Raw genomic sequence first — 16,422 nt, forward strand, 5'->3', positions numbered from 1 at the left:
GTTCCAAAGTATCATGTTTCCCCCATCCCAATTAAATGTTTTCCCAAATTGACTACTCCTATCCCTCTGCAGCACTATGGTGAAGGAAATAGAGTTTGGTCCCTAACTCCAAAATGCTTTCCCACTGAGAGACCTGACACCTGACCAGGTTCATTTCCCAATACCAGATCAAGTATGACCACTCCTCTAGTTGGCTTATCTACATATTGTGTCAGGGAACCTTCCTGAAGACACCTAACAAACTTCATTCCATCTAAACACCTTGTGCTAAGGAGATGCCAATCAGTATTAGGAAAGTTTAAAATCTCACATCACAGCAACCCTATTATTATTGCACTGTTCCAGAATCTGCCTCCCTATCTGCTCCTCAGTATCCCTGTTACTATTGGGCAGCCTGTTGTGGGGGGAGGGGAAACACACAGTAGACCATCCCTCAATGAATTCCTCCTTTTCTGCAGCTGTGGCACTATCTCTAATTAGCAATGCCACGCCTCCACCTCTTTTGCCTCCTGCTCTTTTTGAAATGTCTAAAGCCTGGTACACTCAGCAGCCATTCCTGCCCTTGAGACATCCAAGTCTCTGTAATGGCCACCACGTCATATTTCTATGTTTTGATCCATGCTCCCAGTTCATCTGCCTTGTTTATGATACTCCTTGCATTAAAATAGACACAGCTCAAACCATCAGTCTAAATGCATCTTTGCTCTAACCTCCCCATCCTCTGTATCTTCACTTCAGTTCCCACCCCCTCTGCAAATCTAGTTTAAACCTCCCTGCCAGGATATTGTTGTTACCCCTTGGATTCAAGTGCAATTCGTCCTTTTTGTACAGGTTACACTTAACGCAGAAGAGGTCCCAATGATCCAAAAATCTGAATCCCTGAGTCCTGCTCCAATCCTTCAGCTATGTATTTATCGTCCACCACATTCTATTCCTATACTCCCTGTCACTTGGCCCAGGCAGCAATCCTGACATTACTACCTTTGAAGTCCTGCTTCTAAGCTTCCTTCCTAACTCCTTGTATTCTGCTTTCAGGATCTCCACCTTTTTTCTACCTACGTCATTGGTGCCAATATGTACTACAACCTCTGGCTACTCACCCTCCCATTTCAGGATATTGTGGGTGTGCTCAGAAATATTACGAACCCTACCATCCTTATTTCTTTTTCACGTCCACTGAATCGCCTATCTGTCCCCTAACTATAGAGTCCTTATTACTGCAGTACTTCTCTTCTGTTCCCTACCCTTCTGAGCCACAGTGCCAGACTCAGTGGCGTCATTGCTTCCCCCAGGTAGGTCATTTCTCCTCCCCCCCCCCCCCCCCCCCCCCCACCAACAGCACTCAAAATGAAGTTCTTATTGTTGAGGGGGACAGCTCCACTACCTGGTGCCCTCCCTTCCTTCTCCTGAGTGTCATCCATTTATCCATATCCTGTGGCCCCGGAGTTCTTACCTGTCTGCCATCTCCTCACTCTCCCTAACAAGCCGAAGGTCATCGAGCTGCAGCTTCAGTTCCCTAACTCGATCTCTAAGGAGCTGCAACTTGATGCACCTGGCATAGATGTGGCCGTCGAGAGGCTGGAAGTCTCTTAGATGTCCCACATCTGACACCCAGTACAGGAAACTGGCCTCGCAGTCATACCAACCATTCTATTGCACCGAGTCCTGTGAAACGCTCCTTTTTTTTAAACTCTTCACCCTGACCCATGCAAAGCGCCCTCTCTTTCTTCAAATCGATTGGTCCGCTGCTAATGCCACTCCACTCTTTAAGAAGATTAAAGAGGGGGAAGCAGAAAAAGGAAATTGTAGGCTAGTTTGTCTGCTTCAGAGTTTGGGAAGATATTGAAGTCCATTTGTAAGGATGGAGTTTCAGAGTACCCGGAGATGCATAATAAATTGGGCCATAGCATGTTTCCTTGGGGGGAATCTTGCCTGGCAAATCTGTTGGAATTCTTTGACAAAATAACAGGCAGGATAGATGGAGGAAAGTCAGTGGATGTTGTTTACTTTGATTTTCAGGAGGCCTCTGACAAAGTGCCACACATAAGGCTGCTTAACAAGATAAGAGCCCATGGTATTACAGGAAAGATTCTACTAGCATGAATAAAAGATTGGCTGACTGACAGGTGGTAAAGTTTGGGAATAAAGGTGGGGTGCAGGGGTTCTGGTTGGCTGCTGGTGACTAGTGGTGTTCTGTGAGGGTCAGTATTGTGACAGTTTTTTTCACATTATATGTTAACGATTTGGATTATGGAATTGATGGCTTTGTGGCCAAGTTTGCAGAGGATACAAAGATAGGTGGAGGGGGAGGTAGTCTTGAGGAAGGAAGGAGTCTGCAGAAGGACTTGGACATATTAGGAGACTGGGCAAAGAAATGGCAGATTGAATACAGTGCCAGGAAACGTATGGTCATGCACTTTGGTTGAAGAAATGAAAGTGACTGTTTTCTAAAAGGGGAGAAAATTTAAAAATCAGAGGTACAAAGGCACTTGGGAGTACTTATATAGGATTCCCTAAAGGTTAACTTTCAGATTGAGTGGGTAAGGAAATCAAATGTAATGTTGGCATTCAATTCAAGAGGACTAGAATATGAGAGCATAGATATGATGCTGAGGCTTTATAAGGCATTAGTAAGACTGCACAGGGTATTGTGAGCAGTTTTGGTCTCATTATATATGAGAAGTGTGCTAACATTGGAGAGGGTCCAGAGGAACTTTACAAGAATGATTCTGGGATTGAAAGTGTTAATGTATGAGGAGCATTTGATGGCCTGTTCTCACTGGAGTTTAGAAAAATGAGGGCGGGGGGAAGATCTTACTGAAATCTATAGAATATTGAAAGGCTGAGAGAGTGGATGTGAAGAGGATGTTTCCTATAGTGGGCAAGTCTAGAACCAGAGGGAACAGCCTCAATAGAGAAACTTCCATTCCAAGATGAAGAGCTTCTTTAGCTCTTTAGGGTGATGATTCTATGGAATTTATTGCCACAGGTTGCTGTGGAGGCCAAGTCATTTGTGTATATTTAAAGAGAGGGCAGAGGTTCTTGATTAGTCAGGGCATTGAAAGTTACGGAGAGAAGGCAGGAGAATACGGTTGAGAGGGATAATAAATCAGCTATGATGGAATGGCAGAGCAGACTCTGTTTGTCTAATGGCCTAATTCTGCTCCTCTGTCTTGTGATCGCATATATCCTCAAAAAAACTCAAGTTTGTCAAACAGGACCTGCTCTTCATGAATCCATACAGTATCCGTTTGATTAAACCACTTCTGCCCAGAAGTCTCATTACTTCTTTAATGATAGCATCAAGCATTTCCTCAATTACAGACCTTAAGCTAACTGGCCTATAGTTACCCCCTTTGTCCTATACAGTCGACGAGTATGTTTTGGCCCAATTAAGCTGCCCCAGTTGGCCAGGGTTTTATGGAAGTAATTAAAATGGTATAAAAAATGACAAACTACCACTTAACTAAGTAACTAGTTATGAATTTAAATGAAATACATAACAAATTAAATACTACCATACTACTACAGTACTATTGATGGAGGAATTAATCTGCCATGTTCCACTGTGTTCTTTGGATTGACTAATCAGCACAGATGTCTGAATGTACTGCTTTCATCCAATCCTTTCGATGATCGCATCTTCGAAATCTTCATTGTAACATTCAAAATGATTGTTGATGCCTTCAAATCCTTCATAGTTTCTAATATGAAGTAGTGAAATTATTTTTATTTTCTGGCCTGGCCATTTCTGGCAGCAACAGTGGGAAAAACAATACTGAATTGTTTCTGCTTATTTGTTGCCAACTATCAATGACAAAAATCACCGCTTTTTGAACACAAGCTGATGCAACTGACACTATTTAAAAATTGTTCACTCTAGGCATGGTGTAGTATCTAACAGTCATACAAGTGCACAATTTATGCTAGTTAGAAACTGTTCAGAGCAGTCTGCTGTCCCAATTATGCGGCATGTTGTCCCTAATAAACTATGGAATCCCAGCTATTTTCTCGATTAGTTTTTGTTCTTTTAAGACTTGTTCCAAATAAACGGTTGCCTCAAGTAACCAAGCCTATTTAACTGAAATCCACTATTTTTTTTAAAACTATGCTGGGATATTTGCTTTTTTCCAATCTGTTGAAAAATGCCCAGAAACAATCACAGACATGGGTACTATAACTTGCACCACTTCGTTTAGTATCCTGAAAGCATCCCATTGGACTTGGGGATTCGTTTACCTTTAGGTCCATTAGTTTACTCATCACTGCCTCTTCAATAACAGTGGTTGTATAGAGGTTCTCACCTCCCATGGAATCCATAACATCTCTCTTTGGCATGTTATGTGTGTCCTTCACTGTGAAGGACCCATATATAAATTAAATAAGTAGTGCTAAAAGAAGGGGGGAAAACAGGTAGTATTCATGGCTTCTGTACTTCCTCCTTTGATTATAGCAATGAGAAGGGGCATATCCTAGGTGGAAAGGGGTTACCTTTTTGAGGCATCACCTTTTGAATGTGTCTTGGATGCTGGGGAGGCTAGAGCACAACTTCCTGCAGTTTTTTTTCCCAATCTTGTACAATGACCATGACCAACCTCAAAGCACTTCCTCATAGTAGATGTGAGTGCCTCTAGATGATAGTTGTTGAGACAACTCATCCTCCTCTTCGAAGGCACTAGTATGATTGTCCCCTTTTAAAGCACCTGGGAATCTCTGACTGCAGCATTAAGAAATTGAAGATGGCGTTGAACACTCCTGCCACTTGGCAGGATGTCAGAGACCTGCCAGGTACACCATCAGGGCCTCGCAAGGATTCACCCTGTTCTGGCATCAGCCTCCAAGACAGAGATCATAGGGTCGCCACATGCTCACAGGCATAGTTATTCTTCTTTACAAATAGCATAAAAGGCACTGAGCTCATCTGAGACAGAAGCATCACTTCCAATCATAATGTTGGGTTTTATTTTGTCGGAAGTAATGTCCTGCAAACCCTGCCAGATCTGAGGCACATCTGATTCTGCCTGCGGCCTCAATCGGAATTGTATTGTCACCCTTAAAATAGCTTTCCATAGGTTGCACCAAGACTTATTGTATAGTTCTGAATCACTAGTCTTGAATGCCGCAGATCTAGCCCTCAGCAGATCATGAATCTCCTGGATCATCCACAGCTTTTGATTTGCGTATGTCCATATGTTCTCAAAGGTCCACACTCATCTACGAGGTCTTGAATTCGTTTGAAATTTTGATGGAGACATTTTCATATCACCTATTATTAATTCCTCCTCATTTTCCAAAGGTTCACTTTAGCCACCCTTTTCTGCTTTATGTAATTATAAAAAAAATCTTCTGCATAATCTTTTTTCCCTATTGCTTTCTATGTGGTTCTTTGTTGCTTTTTAAGTTTTCCCTATCTTCCAGTTTCCCACTACACTTGGTGACTTTGTGTGCATGAGATTAAGTTTAATGTCCTCATATATTTATTTGATTGTCCAAGGCTTGCTCTCACCACCCTCACTGCCCTTGCTTTTAACTGGAATATATGAGCATCATGGAAAAAACTTTGAAAGTCTTCTACCATGCCTCAGTTGTCACACCAAATAGCCTGTGTTCCCAGTCTATTCTAGCCAGGTCCTCCCTCGTCCCATTGTAGTCTCCCTGATAAGGGCATAATACTCACTTATTTTAATTAGATCCATTTGTATAAGACATTCAGTCATACTGTGTTCACTGTTTCCAAGATGTCTAACTAGTCTGTTAATTTTACCTATCTCATTGCGCAGGACCAGATCTAAAGTAGCATTTTCCTCAGAACAGAGAGGGGTGTCCCTTTAGAATAGAGATGATGAGGAAGTACTTTAGTTATAACATAGTGAATCTGTGGATTTCATTGCCACAGACAGATGTAGAGGCCAAATCATTGTATATAGTATTTAAAGCAGAGTTTGGTAGTTTCGTGATTGGTAAGGGCATCAAAGGTTACGGAGAGCAGGCAGGAAAATGAGATTCAGAAGGAAAATAAATCAGCCTTGATCAAATGTGCTGACTTCATGGGCCAAATGGCCTAACTCTGTTCCTATGTCTTAATGTCTTATGGAATTGTTGAATGCTGCGAAAACTTGGAAGCGGACTCTTAGGCTTAATCTGCAACACGTGGAGATCGTTGAGTGGGAGAATGTGTGGAAACGATTGAATGGAGAGCCTGTGGATTCTGGTTAATTGCGACATCAGTTAATGGGGACAGCCACTTATTTGGAACAACTCTTGAAAAACAAAAACTAATTGAGAAAATAGCCAGGATTACCTTTTTTTTATTTGGGGCACTGCCTCTTAATTGAGACAGATCGTTGCCTAAAAGTTTCTAGTTAGCGTCAGCCATGTGCTCTTGTGTGGCCATTAGAAACCCCATCATGCTTAAAGTAAACATATTTTAAATATCATCAGTTGTGTATGTTTGTGTTGAAAAAGCAGTGATTTGTGTCCCTGATAGTTGTTGTGAAATAAGCAGTAAGACAATTCAAAACTGGTTTGCTTACTGGTTTCAAGTATTCAACCTTGAAGATGCCAAAATGACCAGGAGTGAAAATGAAATTATTTCACTGCTTCAAGTTAAGAAGTATGAAGAATTTGAAGGTATTAACAATCAGCTTGAATGATTGTCAAAAGGATTGTATGAAAGCAGTCCATTATCTGCACTAGGTGTTTGTGCTGATCTTGCTCATTTGCAGTCAAAAGATGTATGCTGAATTCCTCTATTGATAACTAATCCAGTTTAATAATACTGTAGTGTTCTAATTTGTTCTGCATTTCATTTAAATACATAATTTGTTACTCAGTTAAAATTAGTCTGTATTTTTATACCTTTTCAATTCTTCATGAAAGTTTGGCTAATTGGGGCAACTGCTTAATTGGAACAAAATGTACTGGTCCCAATGTATCCCATTTAACTGGAATCCACTGCATGAAGTGCCCGGAGAATGATCCATCTCACCTTCCAGGAAGGCAGCTTGACAACACCTTCTCAAGGAATTGAATTGAATTGACTTTATTACTTACATCCTTCACATACATGAGGAGTAAAAATCTTTACATTACGTCTCTGTCTAAATGTGTAATGTGCAATTTATAGTAATTTATAATAAATAGTATGTACAACAGTATAGTCAATATAACATTGTGTTATGAATGTACCACAGCTCTGAGGGGCCGAAGAGTGGCCCCCTCCTTTGTGAGAATCGCAAGATCAGTATTGATTTGGGTCAGGGGACCCAGGAAATGAGAGAGAGAGACGTGCGGAATGTCTCGTTCCCCGGCGATATAAAGCTACGGGACACGGCACTTGAAGACAAACTTGTGTATTGCAATACTGTGCTACGTGGAAGCCCTCAGGCAAAGTGGGCTGGTTGAGGGAGGGATTGCATCACCCCAACCTGATTGATATCTGAGACCCTGTGAGTCAGGATAAAAGAGGGTCTGTGGGAACAGCCCCTCAGGCGCACCAGAAGGAACGCTAGCGATCCCGTAATAGCGGAAGCCGGTAAGGAGGAGGCCACGTGCGTTCGGTTCCATTTACCCCGGAACCGGTGGCTTTTACCACAGGAGACTGGCTTTTAGCTAACAACGGGGAAACCAACTCCCAAAAGACTCGAAGGATTGGCATCATAAAAGAACTGGGCAAGTTTAACCCGTCGCTCTCTCTCAAACCCAAAACGCTGCAGCTTGAATGAACTAACAGTGACTTTTATATTTCCATCGGACAATACATTATCCCCTAGACAACGATAGAGCTATTTCTTATTGATTATTATTATACCCGCGTTTTTAGATTTAGTATTGACGTATATTATCTGTATGTTTGCATTGATCTTATTTTTGTGCCCCTTTATCAATAAATACTGTTAAAAATAGTACCATCAAACTTCAACGGACCTCTCTATCTTTGCTGGTAAGTGATCCAGTTACGGGGTTCATAACAATAGAAATACAGTTGTGTCAGCATGAATTAAGCAGTCTGATGACCTGGTGGAAGAAGCTGTCCCGGAGCTTGCTGATCCTTGCTTTTATGCTTTGATACCGTTTCCCAGATGGTAGCAGCTGGAACAGTTTGTGGTCGGGGTGACTTGGGTCCCCAAAGATTCTTCGGGCCCTTTTTACACACCTGGCTTTGTAAATGTCCTGAATAGTAGAAAGTTCACATCTACAAATGCGCTGGGCTGTGTGCACCACTCTCTGCAGGGTCCTGTGATTGAGCGAAGTACAGTTCCCATACCAAGCAGTGATGCAGACAGTCAGGATGCTCTCAGTTATGCCCTTATAGAAAGTTCTTAGAATTTGGGGGCCCTTATCAAACTTCTTCAACTGTAGTTAAGGGAGTTAAGTACTAGCCTTGTCAACATTTTGCAGAAATATAAAAATAATTTATTAAAGATTAGTATCTACAGTATAGTTGTAGGAAGATCTTGTGTGAGCATGATCAAGTTGGTCAGTAGCATTACAGATGAAGTATTTTACCCAACAGTTCATGTGCATCTTGCAGCATTAGTCATTGTGAGTTTTACAAAATTGTCTAGCATAACTTTGTAATCAGTGAAGAGTTCTGTTTTGCCGCCTCATCAGATAATTGAGTTATTCCAGGTACTGTTGGAATTTATTGAATTGCATTTGTATGGTATGGGAACCAATTTCTGTTTACTAGCATATGGTCACTGAAGATGAGGAGTGAAATCACTTTTGCATTCTATTTGTATCTTCTTTCTCTGCACAAATTCCTTTTCTCCTAAGTCTCATAAAAGTGGTTATCAAATTTGCCAGAGAGTGAAGTTCACATTTTAAAAATTTCACCATGTGTTTGACTCCTATAGATTATTTTCAAAGTCGATACTGCATGTATCTTCAGGATGTAACATATGGCAAGTTAGCAGTTTATCTTGTGCATCAAGATTCAGCACTTTCCAAGTTACTACAAAATTTTGATCTTTATGCATGAAGATCAATGTTCACTTATCAGAAAAACTGCCTATTATATCACTTTAAATTTTAAATATTCCTTAGTAAATCAATTTTTTGCTTAAGGTACAATGATTGCATACTCTGTATTTCCACAATCACTCAAGATACTTGGTTCATGAAGTCCCATTGCCATTGTTTAGGGAATTGGATATATCATAACAGTTCCATTAAATTGCCTGTCTGTTATCCCTGTCTGGGAATACCTACCTAGGAGGGGCAGGGCAGGATTAGCAGCGGGCTGACTCGACAAAATGAGAGACGGTAATTGAGATATTGCCTGTTCAACTTAAATTTGTTTGAATTTGCCCCTCAGTGTCTTCAAGTGACAGAGCAAATTAATTAACCTTTGCAGATCAACAAGGAAGAGTCCAAGTGTTGAGCCCCAAAGAGGCATCGTCCATTCCATATGAATTTTAAATTACCATTGCAAATGGAAGTGAGGAAGAGAACAAGCTGTTAGTGAATGAGTTGCAGAGAGGAAGCTCGAACCAAAAATTGGATCAAGAGCTGATGGTCACACAATTTGCTTGACGTTAATATCATCTATTTTTGAATATAGGATGCATGTTTGTCTGTTTCCATGCATGGAGTTTTGTTTTAAATAGTTTCATGGCCAGATGGCACAACATGGAACATTTAATCAGTCTTGTGAGAAAAGTATGTTTTGCTTTGGAATTTCATGGTAACCTTCACTTTTGCCAGTCTTTTTTTCCAAGTAACTGTAACTGTTTATCTGCTAATGTGGCTGCTGCTCTCAACTTCAGTCTGTATCCTCCGGATTGTTTCTTTTCTTTTGTGTTTTTCTCAACCCATTCAATCATTATACTTCCTCTCATTTTCCTCCTAACTTCACAATTCCTCCCCGAAACTTTGGCACTTCTGGACACTGATCTGCTGTCCCAACCTTGGATTAGCCCATGGAGACTTGTATATTAAAACATTTTTTTTCTAAAACAGTACATTTTTTCATTATCACATTGGTGTGCGTGTATGCAAATTAGCTACTGTTGATGCTCCTACAGTACAATGAGTACACTTAAAATACTTGCCTGTCAAAAACTATGCGGGTTATTGATTGGGCTGTATAGACATATTTTTAAAGACTGGATTGCAGTCCTGTTGTCATATTTGTCCCTGAGAATATCTTTTATGCCACATCTGTCATCATTTATTTGTTCATTATAGAGTCAAACAGAAGTACACGCCAAAACCATTTAAACTGCCTACTCCCATTGACTGCATCTGGACCATAGCCCTCCATACTCCTACTATCCATGTACCTATCCAGTAGTCTCTCAAATGTTGAAATCAAGCTCGCATGCACCACTTACGCTGGCAGCTGATTCCACGCTCTCACAACCCTCTCAGTGAAGAAGTTTCCCCTCGTGTTCCTCCTAAACTTATCACATTTCACCCTTAACCCATGACCTCTGGTTGAAGTCCCACCCAACCTCATTGGAAAAAGCCTGCTTGCATTTACCCAAGCTACACCCTTCATAGTTCTGTATGCCTCTATCAAATCTCCTCTCAATCTTCTACATTCCAAGGAATGCAGCCCTAACTATTCATTCTTTCCTTATGACTCTGGTCTAACAGACCTGGCAACACCTTTGTAAATTTTCTCTGTACTCTTTCAATCTTATTAACATCTATATACTACTAAAAGTCTCAATCTCTGTCTGTCTGTTTGTGACCTCCAATTAGCGTAAACGGTGCACTACAGCGGCACTTTTTTTTGGCTAAATCAACTCAAAATGCGCTAACTTACAGAATACAGGCAAAGTTCAGGGTTATATATTCGTATAAAATTGCTCATTCGCCAAAATCAACAGCCCGCTTTCATCCAAGAGCCGATCCACCATCATGGAAATCGGGACGCAACACCACGACGCATGCGCACTGCCAGCCTTAGCAGCAACAACAAGCGGGGCAAAAGGGCAGGGCAGGGCAGCTCTATTTCAATTCTCTCAAAGGGTGCCCCAACAGGTCACCCCGTTTTCTTTCCTATAGGTAGCTGACCTAAACTGCACCCAATACACCCTATTAACCCTCGCCAATGTCTTATACATCTTCAACATAACATCCCTTCTCCTGTACTCATTACATTGATTTATGAAGGCCAATGTGCCAAAAGTTTTCTTTGTAACCTTATCTACCTGTGACACTACTTTTGTTCTATCACACTCCTCAGTGCCCTACTGTTCACAGTGTAAGACTTACCCTGGTTGGTCCTGCGGAAGTACAAAACCTCACGTTTGTCTGTATTGAATTCCATTGCCATTTTCAGCCCTTTTTCCCAGCTAATGCAGATCCCTCTGCAAGCCATGATGGCCTTCCTTACTGTCCACTAATTTTCTGATCCAGTTAACCACATTATCATTGATATAGATGACAAACAACAAAGGACCTGCACCAATCCCTGCGGCATACCACTAGTCACTGGACTCCATTCAGAGAGGTAACCCTCTACTACCACTCTCTGACTTCTCCCAGAAAGCCATATCTAATGCAATTAACTACCTTATTCTGAATACCAAGTGACTGAACCTTCTTGACAAACCTCCCATGTGGGGGCTTGTTAAATGCCTTAAAATTCATGTTAACAACATCCACTGGCTTCCCTTCATCTACTTTCCTACTTCCTTGAAAAACTCTACAAGACTGGTTAGACATGACCTACCATGAACCAAAGCCATGCTGACTATCCCTAATCAGCTCATGTCTATACAAATATTTGTATATCTGGTCCCTTATGTGCCATGTCGTATAATGTGGGCAGACATGGTCTTTCCATGACCAAGATTGTTCTTGGCAAAATGTTTCCACAGAAGAAGTTTGCTACTGCCGTCTGGGCAGTGTCTTTACAAGACAGGTGACCCCAGCCATTATCAATACTATAATATTGACTGCCCCCCACGGGCCAGCCTTTGGAAAATAGTAGTTTTCCAAGCAGAGAATATTCCAGTGTACAAATCACCAGCCTTTTTCTACCCTCTGTTAGACTAAGATTTGATTGCCCATGTCCAAGTTTGTATTAGGTCCTTTTCACCCATTTTCCCTCGTGCTGAGGACCTAGATTGGTTCCAATTTAAGTATTCTCTTAATATACAGGGATCAGCCTTGATTTCAAATCATTCATGGCTTTGATCTTCCCTCTGTCCATAATTTCTTCATCTTGTCACCATCTGGAATACTTTAATTTCTTACATTCTGGCTTCTTGATTATAATTAACCTGCCATTGGCAGCTTGTAGGCTCCAAGCTGTTCAATTTAATCCTTAAAACTCTTCCCTGTTCTTTATTTAACACAGCCCTGACCCCATCAATGTTTAAGATTAACCTAGATTTTTTACAAAGCTTTTGTCATCTGTGGCTTGATATTAATAATCCTTGGTAAAACTATTTGCTAAGTACTGTTTCAAAGTTCAAAGTACATTTGTTATCAAAGTGTTTTGTACCATATACAACCTTGAGATTCAACTTTTAGGTAGCCACCAAACAAAGAAACAACAGAATCCATGAAAAAAATCCCACACAACAAAGACCATCAAATATTCAATGTACGTAAAAAGAATAAATCATACAAGCAAAAAAAATTAAATAACACACAGAACATGAACTGCAGAGTCCCCAAACCCCACAGAGCCAGTTCATTGCTGAGGTGAATGTTAGCTGTAGGCCACAGCTATAAAATCAGTTCAGCGCTTATGCGAATAAAAACCTTGGAGTAGTAAACTGAACACTGGTTCATACTCTGCCCTGGGCCTCGACACCTTAATCTTTTAATCTGGCTCACACTTACATCAGTTTGGTTTTCGCTCTTGGGCCAAGGCCCCACTGCTTCAATGCGACCTTGAGTCCACTCTAACAATGGTTGCCACAGCCAAGCCTGTATTCACGAGAGTATTTGTACATTTTGAGTTTTTCACAAATTCTCCATAAAAATTACAAACATACCTTCTGTATAGATAATTTTCAAAATTAGTAATGTTTGAAAAAAACAAATTTGATTATAATCTAAACATGTGTGGCGTGATTCAGTCATAAGCTAGAAGCTTAACCAATAGATGAATCAGCACTGTGAATAGGTGGCATGACCATTATAAGCAGTTTTAGGAAAATTCAATTTGTCATCACCAATATTTGATACTTAGTATGTATATGTAAAAATAAAAGCCAACAGTAATTAACGAATGTGTAAGAGGGCCTTAATTTATTGGACCTTTTTTCCTTGTTATTTCAGCATGTATGGCAAAAAATGCTTCTATTATTTAAAAAAATGACCTTAATTCAGTAATTTTTTATTAATTCTGTATTAAACTTTGATTCTGTTTCTTTCAGACTAAAAATGGATACATCTTGCTCTTTGACATTGTATATTCAGGACAAGAGAAATACTTATATGAACCGGTGTATCCCAAGTGAGTTTTAACTTTTAATTTTGAAATAGCTTTGTTGTTCAGTTGTCAATTTGTTTTGACATTGATCACATGTGATCATCTATGATTACATGACTGGAGGTTTAGTTCAGTTTTGCGTAAGCTCCATCCAGATTACTTTTCGATGAAGCTCAGGCTTGAATTCAAATTCTTGATTTCTCCCCATGTATGAAATTATTAGTATGCCATCACACCCACCTTATTTTCCTTAATGTGACGGACACGTCACTCCTGTTCTCCCTGAGTTATGTCCACTGCCTCTGTCATCTCTTCCCATTCAGAATTGGCTGTTCAGAACAGCGTCATGTGTACGTGACTGGGAGAGGGGTGCACTTCACATTCAGGGCCCAAGCCCAATATTCTGATAAAGGTCAGATATTATAAAATCTTCATTTTCCACAACATTTATAAAGGCCTTCATCCTTAAAGCATTTGTTGAAGTAAACTGGGTAACTTCAAAGGAGCTAGGGCTAGTTAGATATAGGTTCAAAGTGAAACATCATTACTGTAAACTGAGATGTGACTGATAATCAAGTTGATTGATTATGTTACACCAAGGTTTCTAGTATCCTACAGACAGAAAGGTGAAACAAAAATCAAAGAGGATTGTGGATAGTGTCAAGTATTAGCATTATACTCTTCATTGCCTGTCTTTTATGCATACACTACCTGTACTGAGGACAGGCTTTGCAGACCCTGACAGTTTAGCCAATCATTTCACAGCACTGGAAAGTTTTTAAAATGCTTAAGGTTTTGCTTTTAAGTCAGATGGCTGCTAAAATACAGGGAGAAGAGAAATAGAAACATAGAAAACCTACAGCACAATACAGGCCCTTAGGCCCACAAAGTTGTGCCGAACATGTCCCTACCTTAGAAATTACTAGGCTTACCTATAGCCTTCTATTTTTCTAAGCTCTATGTACCTATCCAAAAGTCTTATAAAAGACCCTATCATTGCCGGCAGCCCATTCCGTGCACTCACCACTCTCTGAGTAAAAAAAAACTTACCCCTGACATCTCCTCTGTACCTACTCCCCAGCACCTTAAACCTGTGTCCTCTTGTGGCAACCATTTCAGCCCTGGGAAAAAGCCTCTGACTATCCACACGATCAATGCCTCTCATCATCTTATACACCTCTATCAGGTCACCTCTCATCCTCCGTCGATCCAAGGAGAAAAGGCCGAGTTCACTCAACCTATTCTCATAAGTCATGCTCCCCAATCCAGGCAACATCCTTGTAAATCTCCTCTGCACCCTTTCTATGGCTTCCACATCCTGCCTGTAGTGAGGCGACCAGAACTGAGCCCAGTACTCCAAGTGGGGTCTGACCAGGGTCCTATATATCTGCAACATTACCTCCCGGCTCCTAAATTCAATTCCATGATTGATGAAGGCCAATACATTATATGCCGCCTTAACCACAGTCAACCTGTGCAGCTGCTTTGAGCGTCCTATGGACTCGGACCCCAAGATCCCTCTGATCCTCCACACTGCCAAGAGTCTTGCCATTAATACTATATTCTGCCATCATATTTGACCTTCCAAAATGAACCACTTCACACTTAAGGGCAACACGAGTGAATCTGCAGATGCTAGAAATAAATAAAAACGCAAAATACTGGCAGAACTCAGCAAGCCAGACAGCATCTATGGGAGGAGGTAGTGACAACGTTTCAGGCTGAAACCCTTCATCAGGAGTGAAGTAACATGGGATGGTCGAGGGGGGGGATAAGAAGTGGGAGGAGGGTTGAAGTAGAGAGCTGAGAAGTGATAGGCTGAAGGGAAATGGGCTAGGGGGAAGGTGGAGAATTATGGGAAATAAAAGAGAAAGAAAGGTAGGGCTGGGGGAGATTATAGTGAGGGGGGGAAAGAGAGAGAAAGAGAACCAGACTAAAATTATAGCTAGGGATGGGGTAAGGTGGGGGGGGGGGGCAAGGGTATCAACGGAGGTCTGTGAGTTGAATGTTCATGCCAGCAGGTAGGAGGCTACCTAGGCAGGAGACACCGATGCTCAGTCCTCCAGCAGTGGCGGGATCTCCCTGTGGCCACACACTTCAATTCCACAGACCACTCCCACTCTGCCAAGTCTGTCCATGGCCTCCTCTACTGTCAAGATGAGGCCACACGCAGGTCGATGGAGCAATACCTTATCTCCTGCCTAGGTAACCCAGTAAAGTTATTGACCCCTTCCTGTTCCTAACCTCCACCCACAGAGACTCTATAAACAAACCATCCATGGCATCCACCATTCCTGCAGCTGTGACACTATCTCAGATCAACAGTACCACACCCCCACCTCTTTGCCTCCCTCCCTGTCCTTTCTGAAACATCTAAAACCCGGCTCTTGAAGTAACCATTCCTGTCCCTGAGCCATCCAAGTCTCTGTAATGGCCACCACATCATAGCTGTAAGTACTAATCCACACTCTAAGCTCATCTGCATTGTTCGCAATACTGCTTGCGTTAAAATAGATGCATCTCCAACCCTCAATCTGATGGCCCAACACTTTGGTACTTTTCACTTATAGGCTCAGTAAACTCAACCCTAGTATTTCAATTGTCTGTCAGCTTTTCTCTAAATTCCAGAGTACATCAAAATGCTGCTGTGATAATGTGCCGTGTATTCAATCTGTCCCTAGCAGGGTAGTTGTACAGGTTAATATCAGTGTTAAAATCAATTAACAACTCCTACAGTAGTTTCATATAAATGCATGTTTTAGGCGATAAGTCTGTAAGACAAACATGAGTTTTTTTTTCTATTTCGTACAATATTTTAAGTGTATCCATATTAAAATTTAACTAGATATTTTATCAGCAAATTTTGAAACATGCAGCAAGCATAATACCAACATAAGGTACATGGACTATGCAATACCATCTTTGAAGATAAACTTTAGTGTCTTGTTTATTGCAAAACAAAAGTCATGACAAGGATAAATAAGGATTAAAAAATCTGAATCTGACTTCAGTACGGGTAT

At 41.0% G+C, this 16,422-nt stretch overlaps 1 protein-coding gene across 2 annotated transcripts in view; it reads left to right on the plus strand.

Moving 5' to 3' along the window:
• The window catches only part of ric1 (RIC1 homolog, RAB6A GEF complex partner 1), a 139,356-nt gene that overhangs the window by 41,838 nt on the left and 81,096 nt on the right, over window positions 1-16,422 (plus strand). For both annotated transcript variants that reach the window (XM_059974635.1, XM_059974636.1), the window contains exon 3: window positions 13,347-13,426. In XM_059974635.1, coding sequence (XP_059830618.1) covers window positions 13,347-13,426 — 80 coding nt within the window. The remainder of the gene's footprint in view (window positions 1-13,346; window positions 13,427-16,422) is intronic.

Source organism: Hypanus sabinus, chromosome 7 (genome assembly GCF_030144855.1).
Source record: "Hypanus sabinus isolate sHypSab1 chromosome 7, sHypSab1.hap1, whole genome shotgun sequence".
Classification (NCBI taxonomy): Eukaryota; Metazoa; Chordata; class Chondrichthyes; order Myliobatiformes; family Dasyatidae; genus Hypanus; species Hypanus sabinus.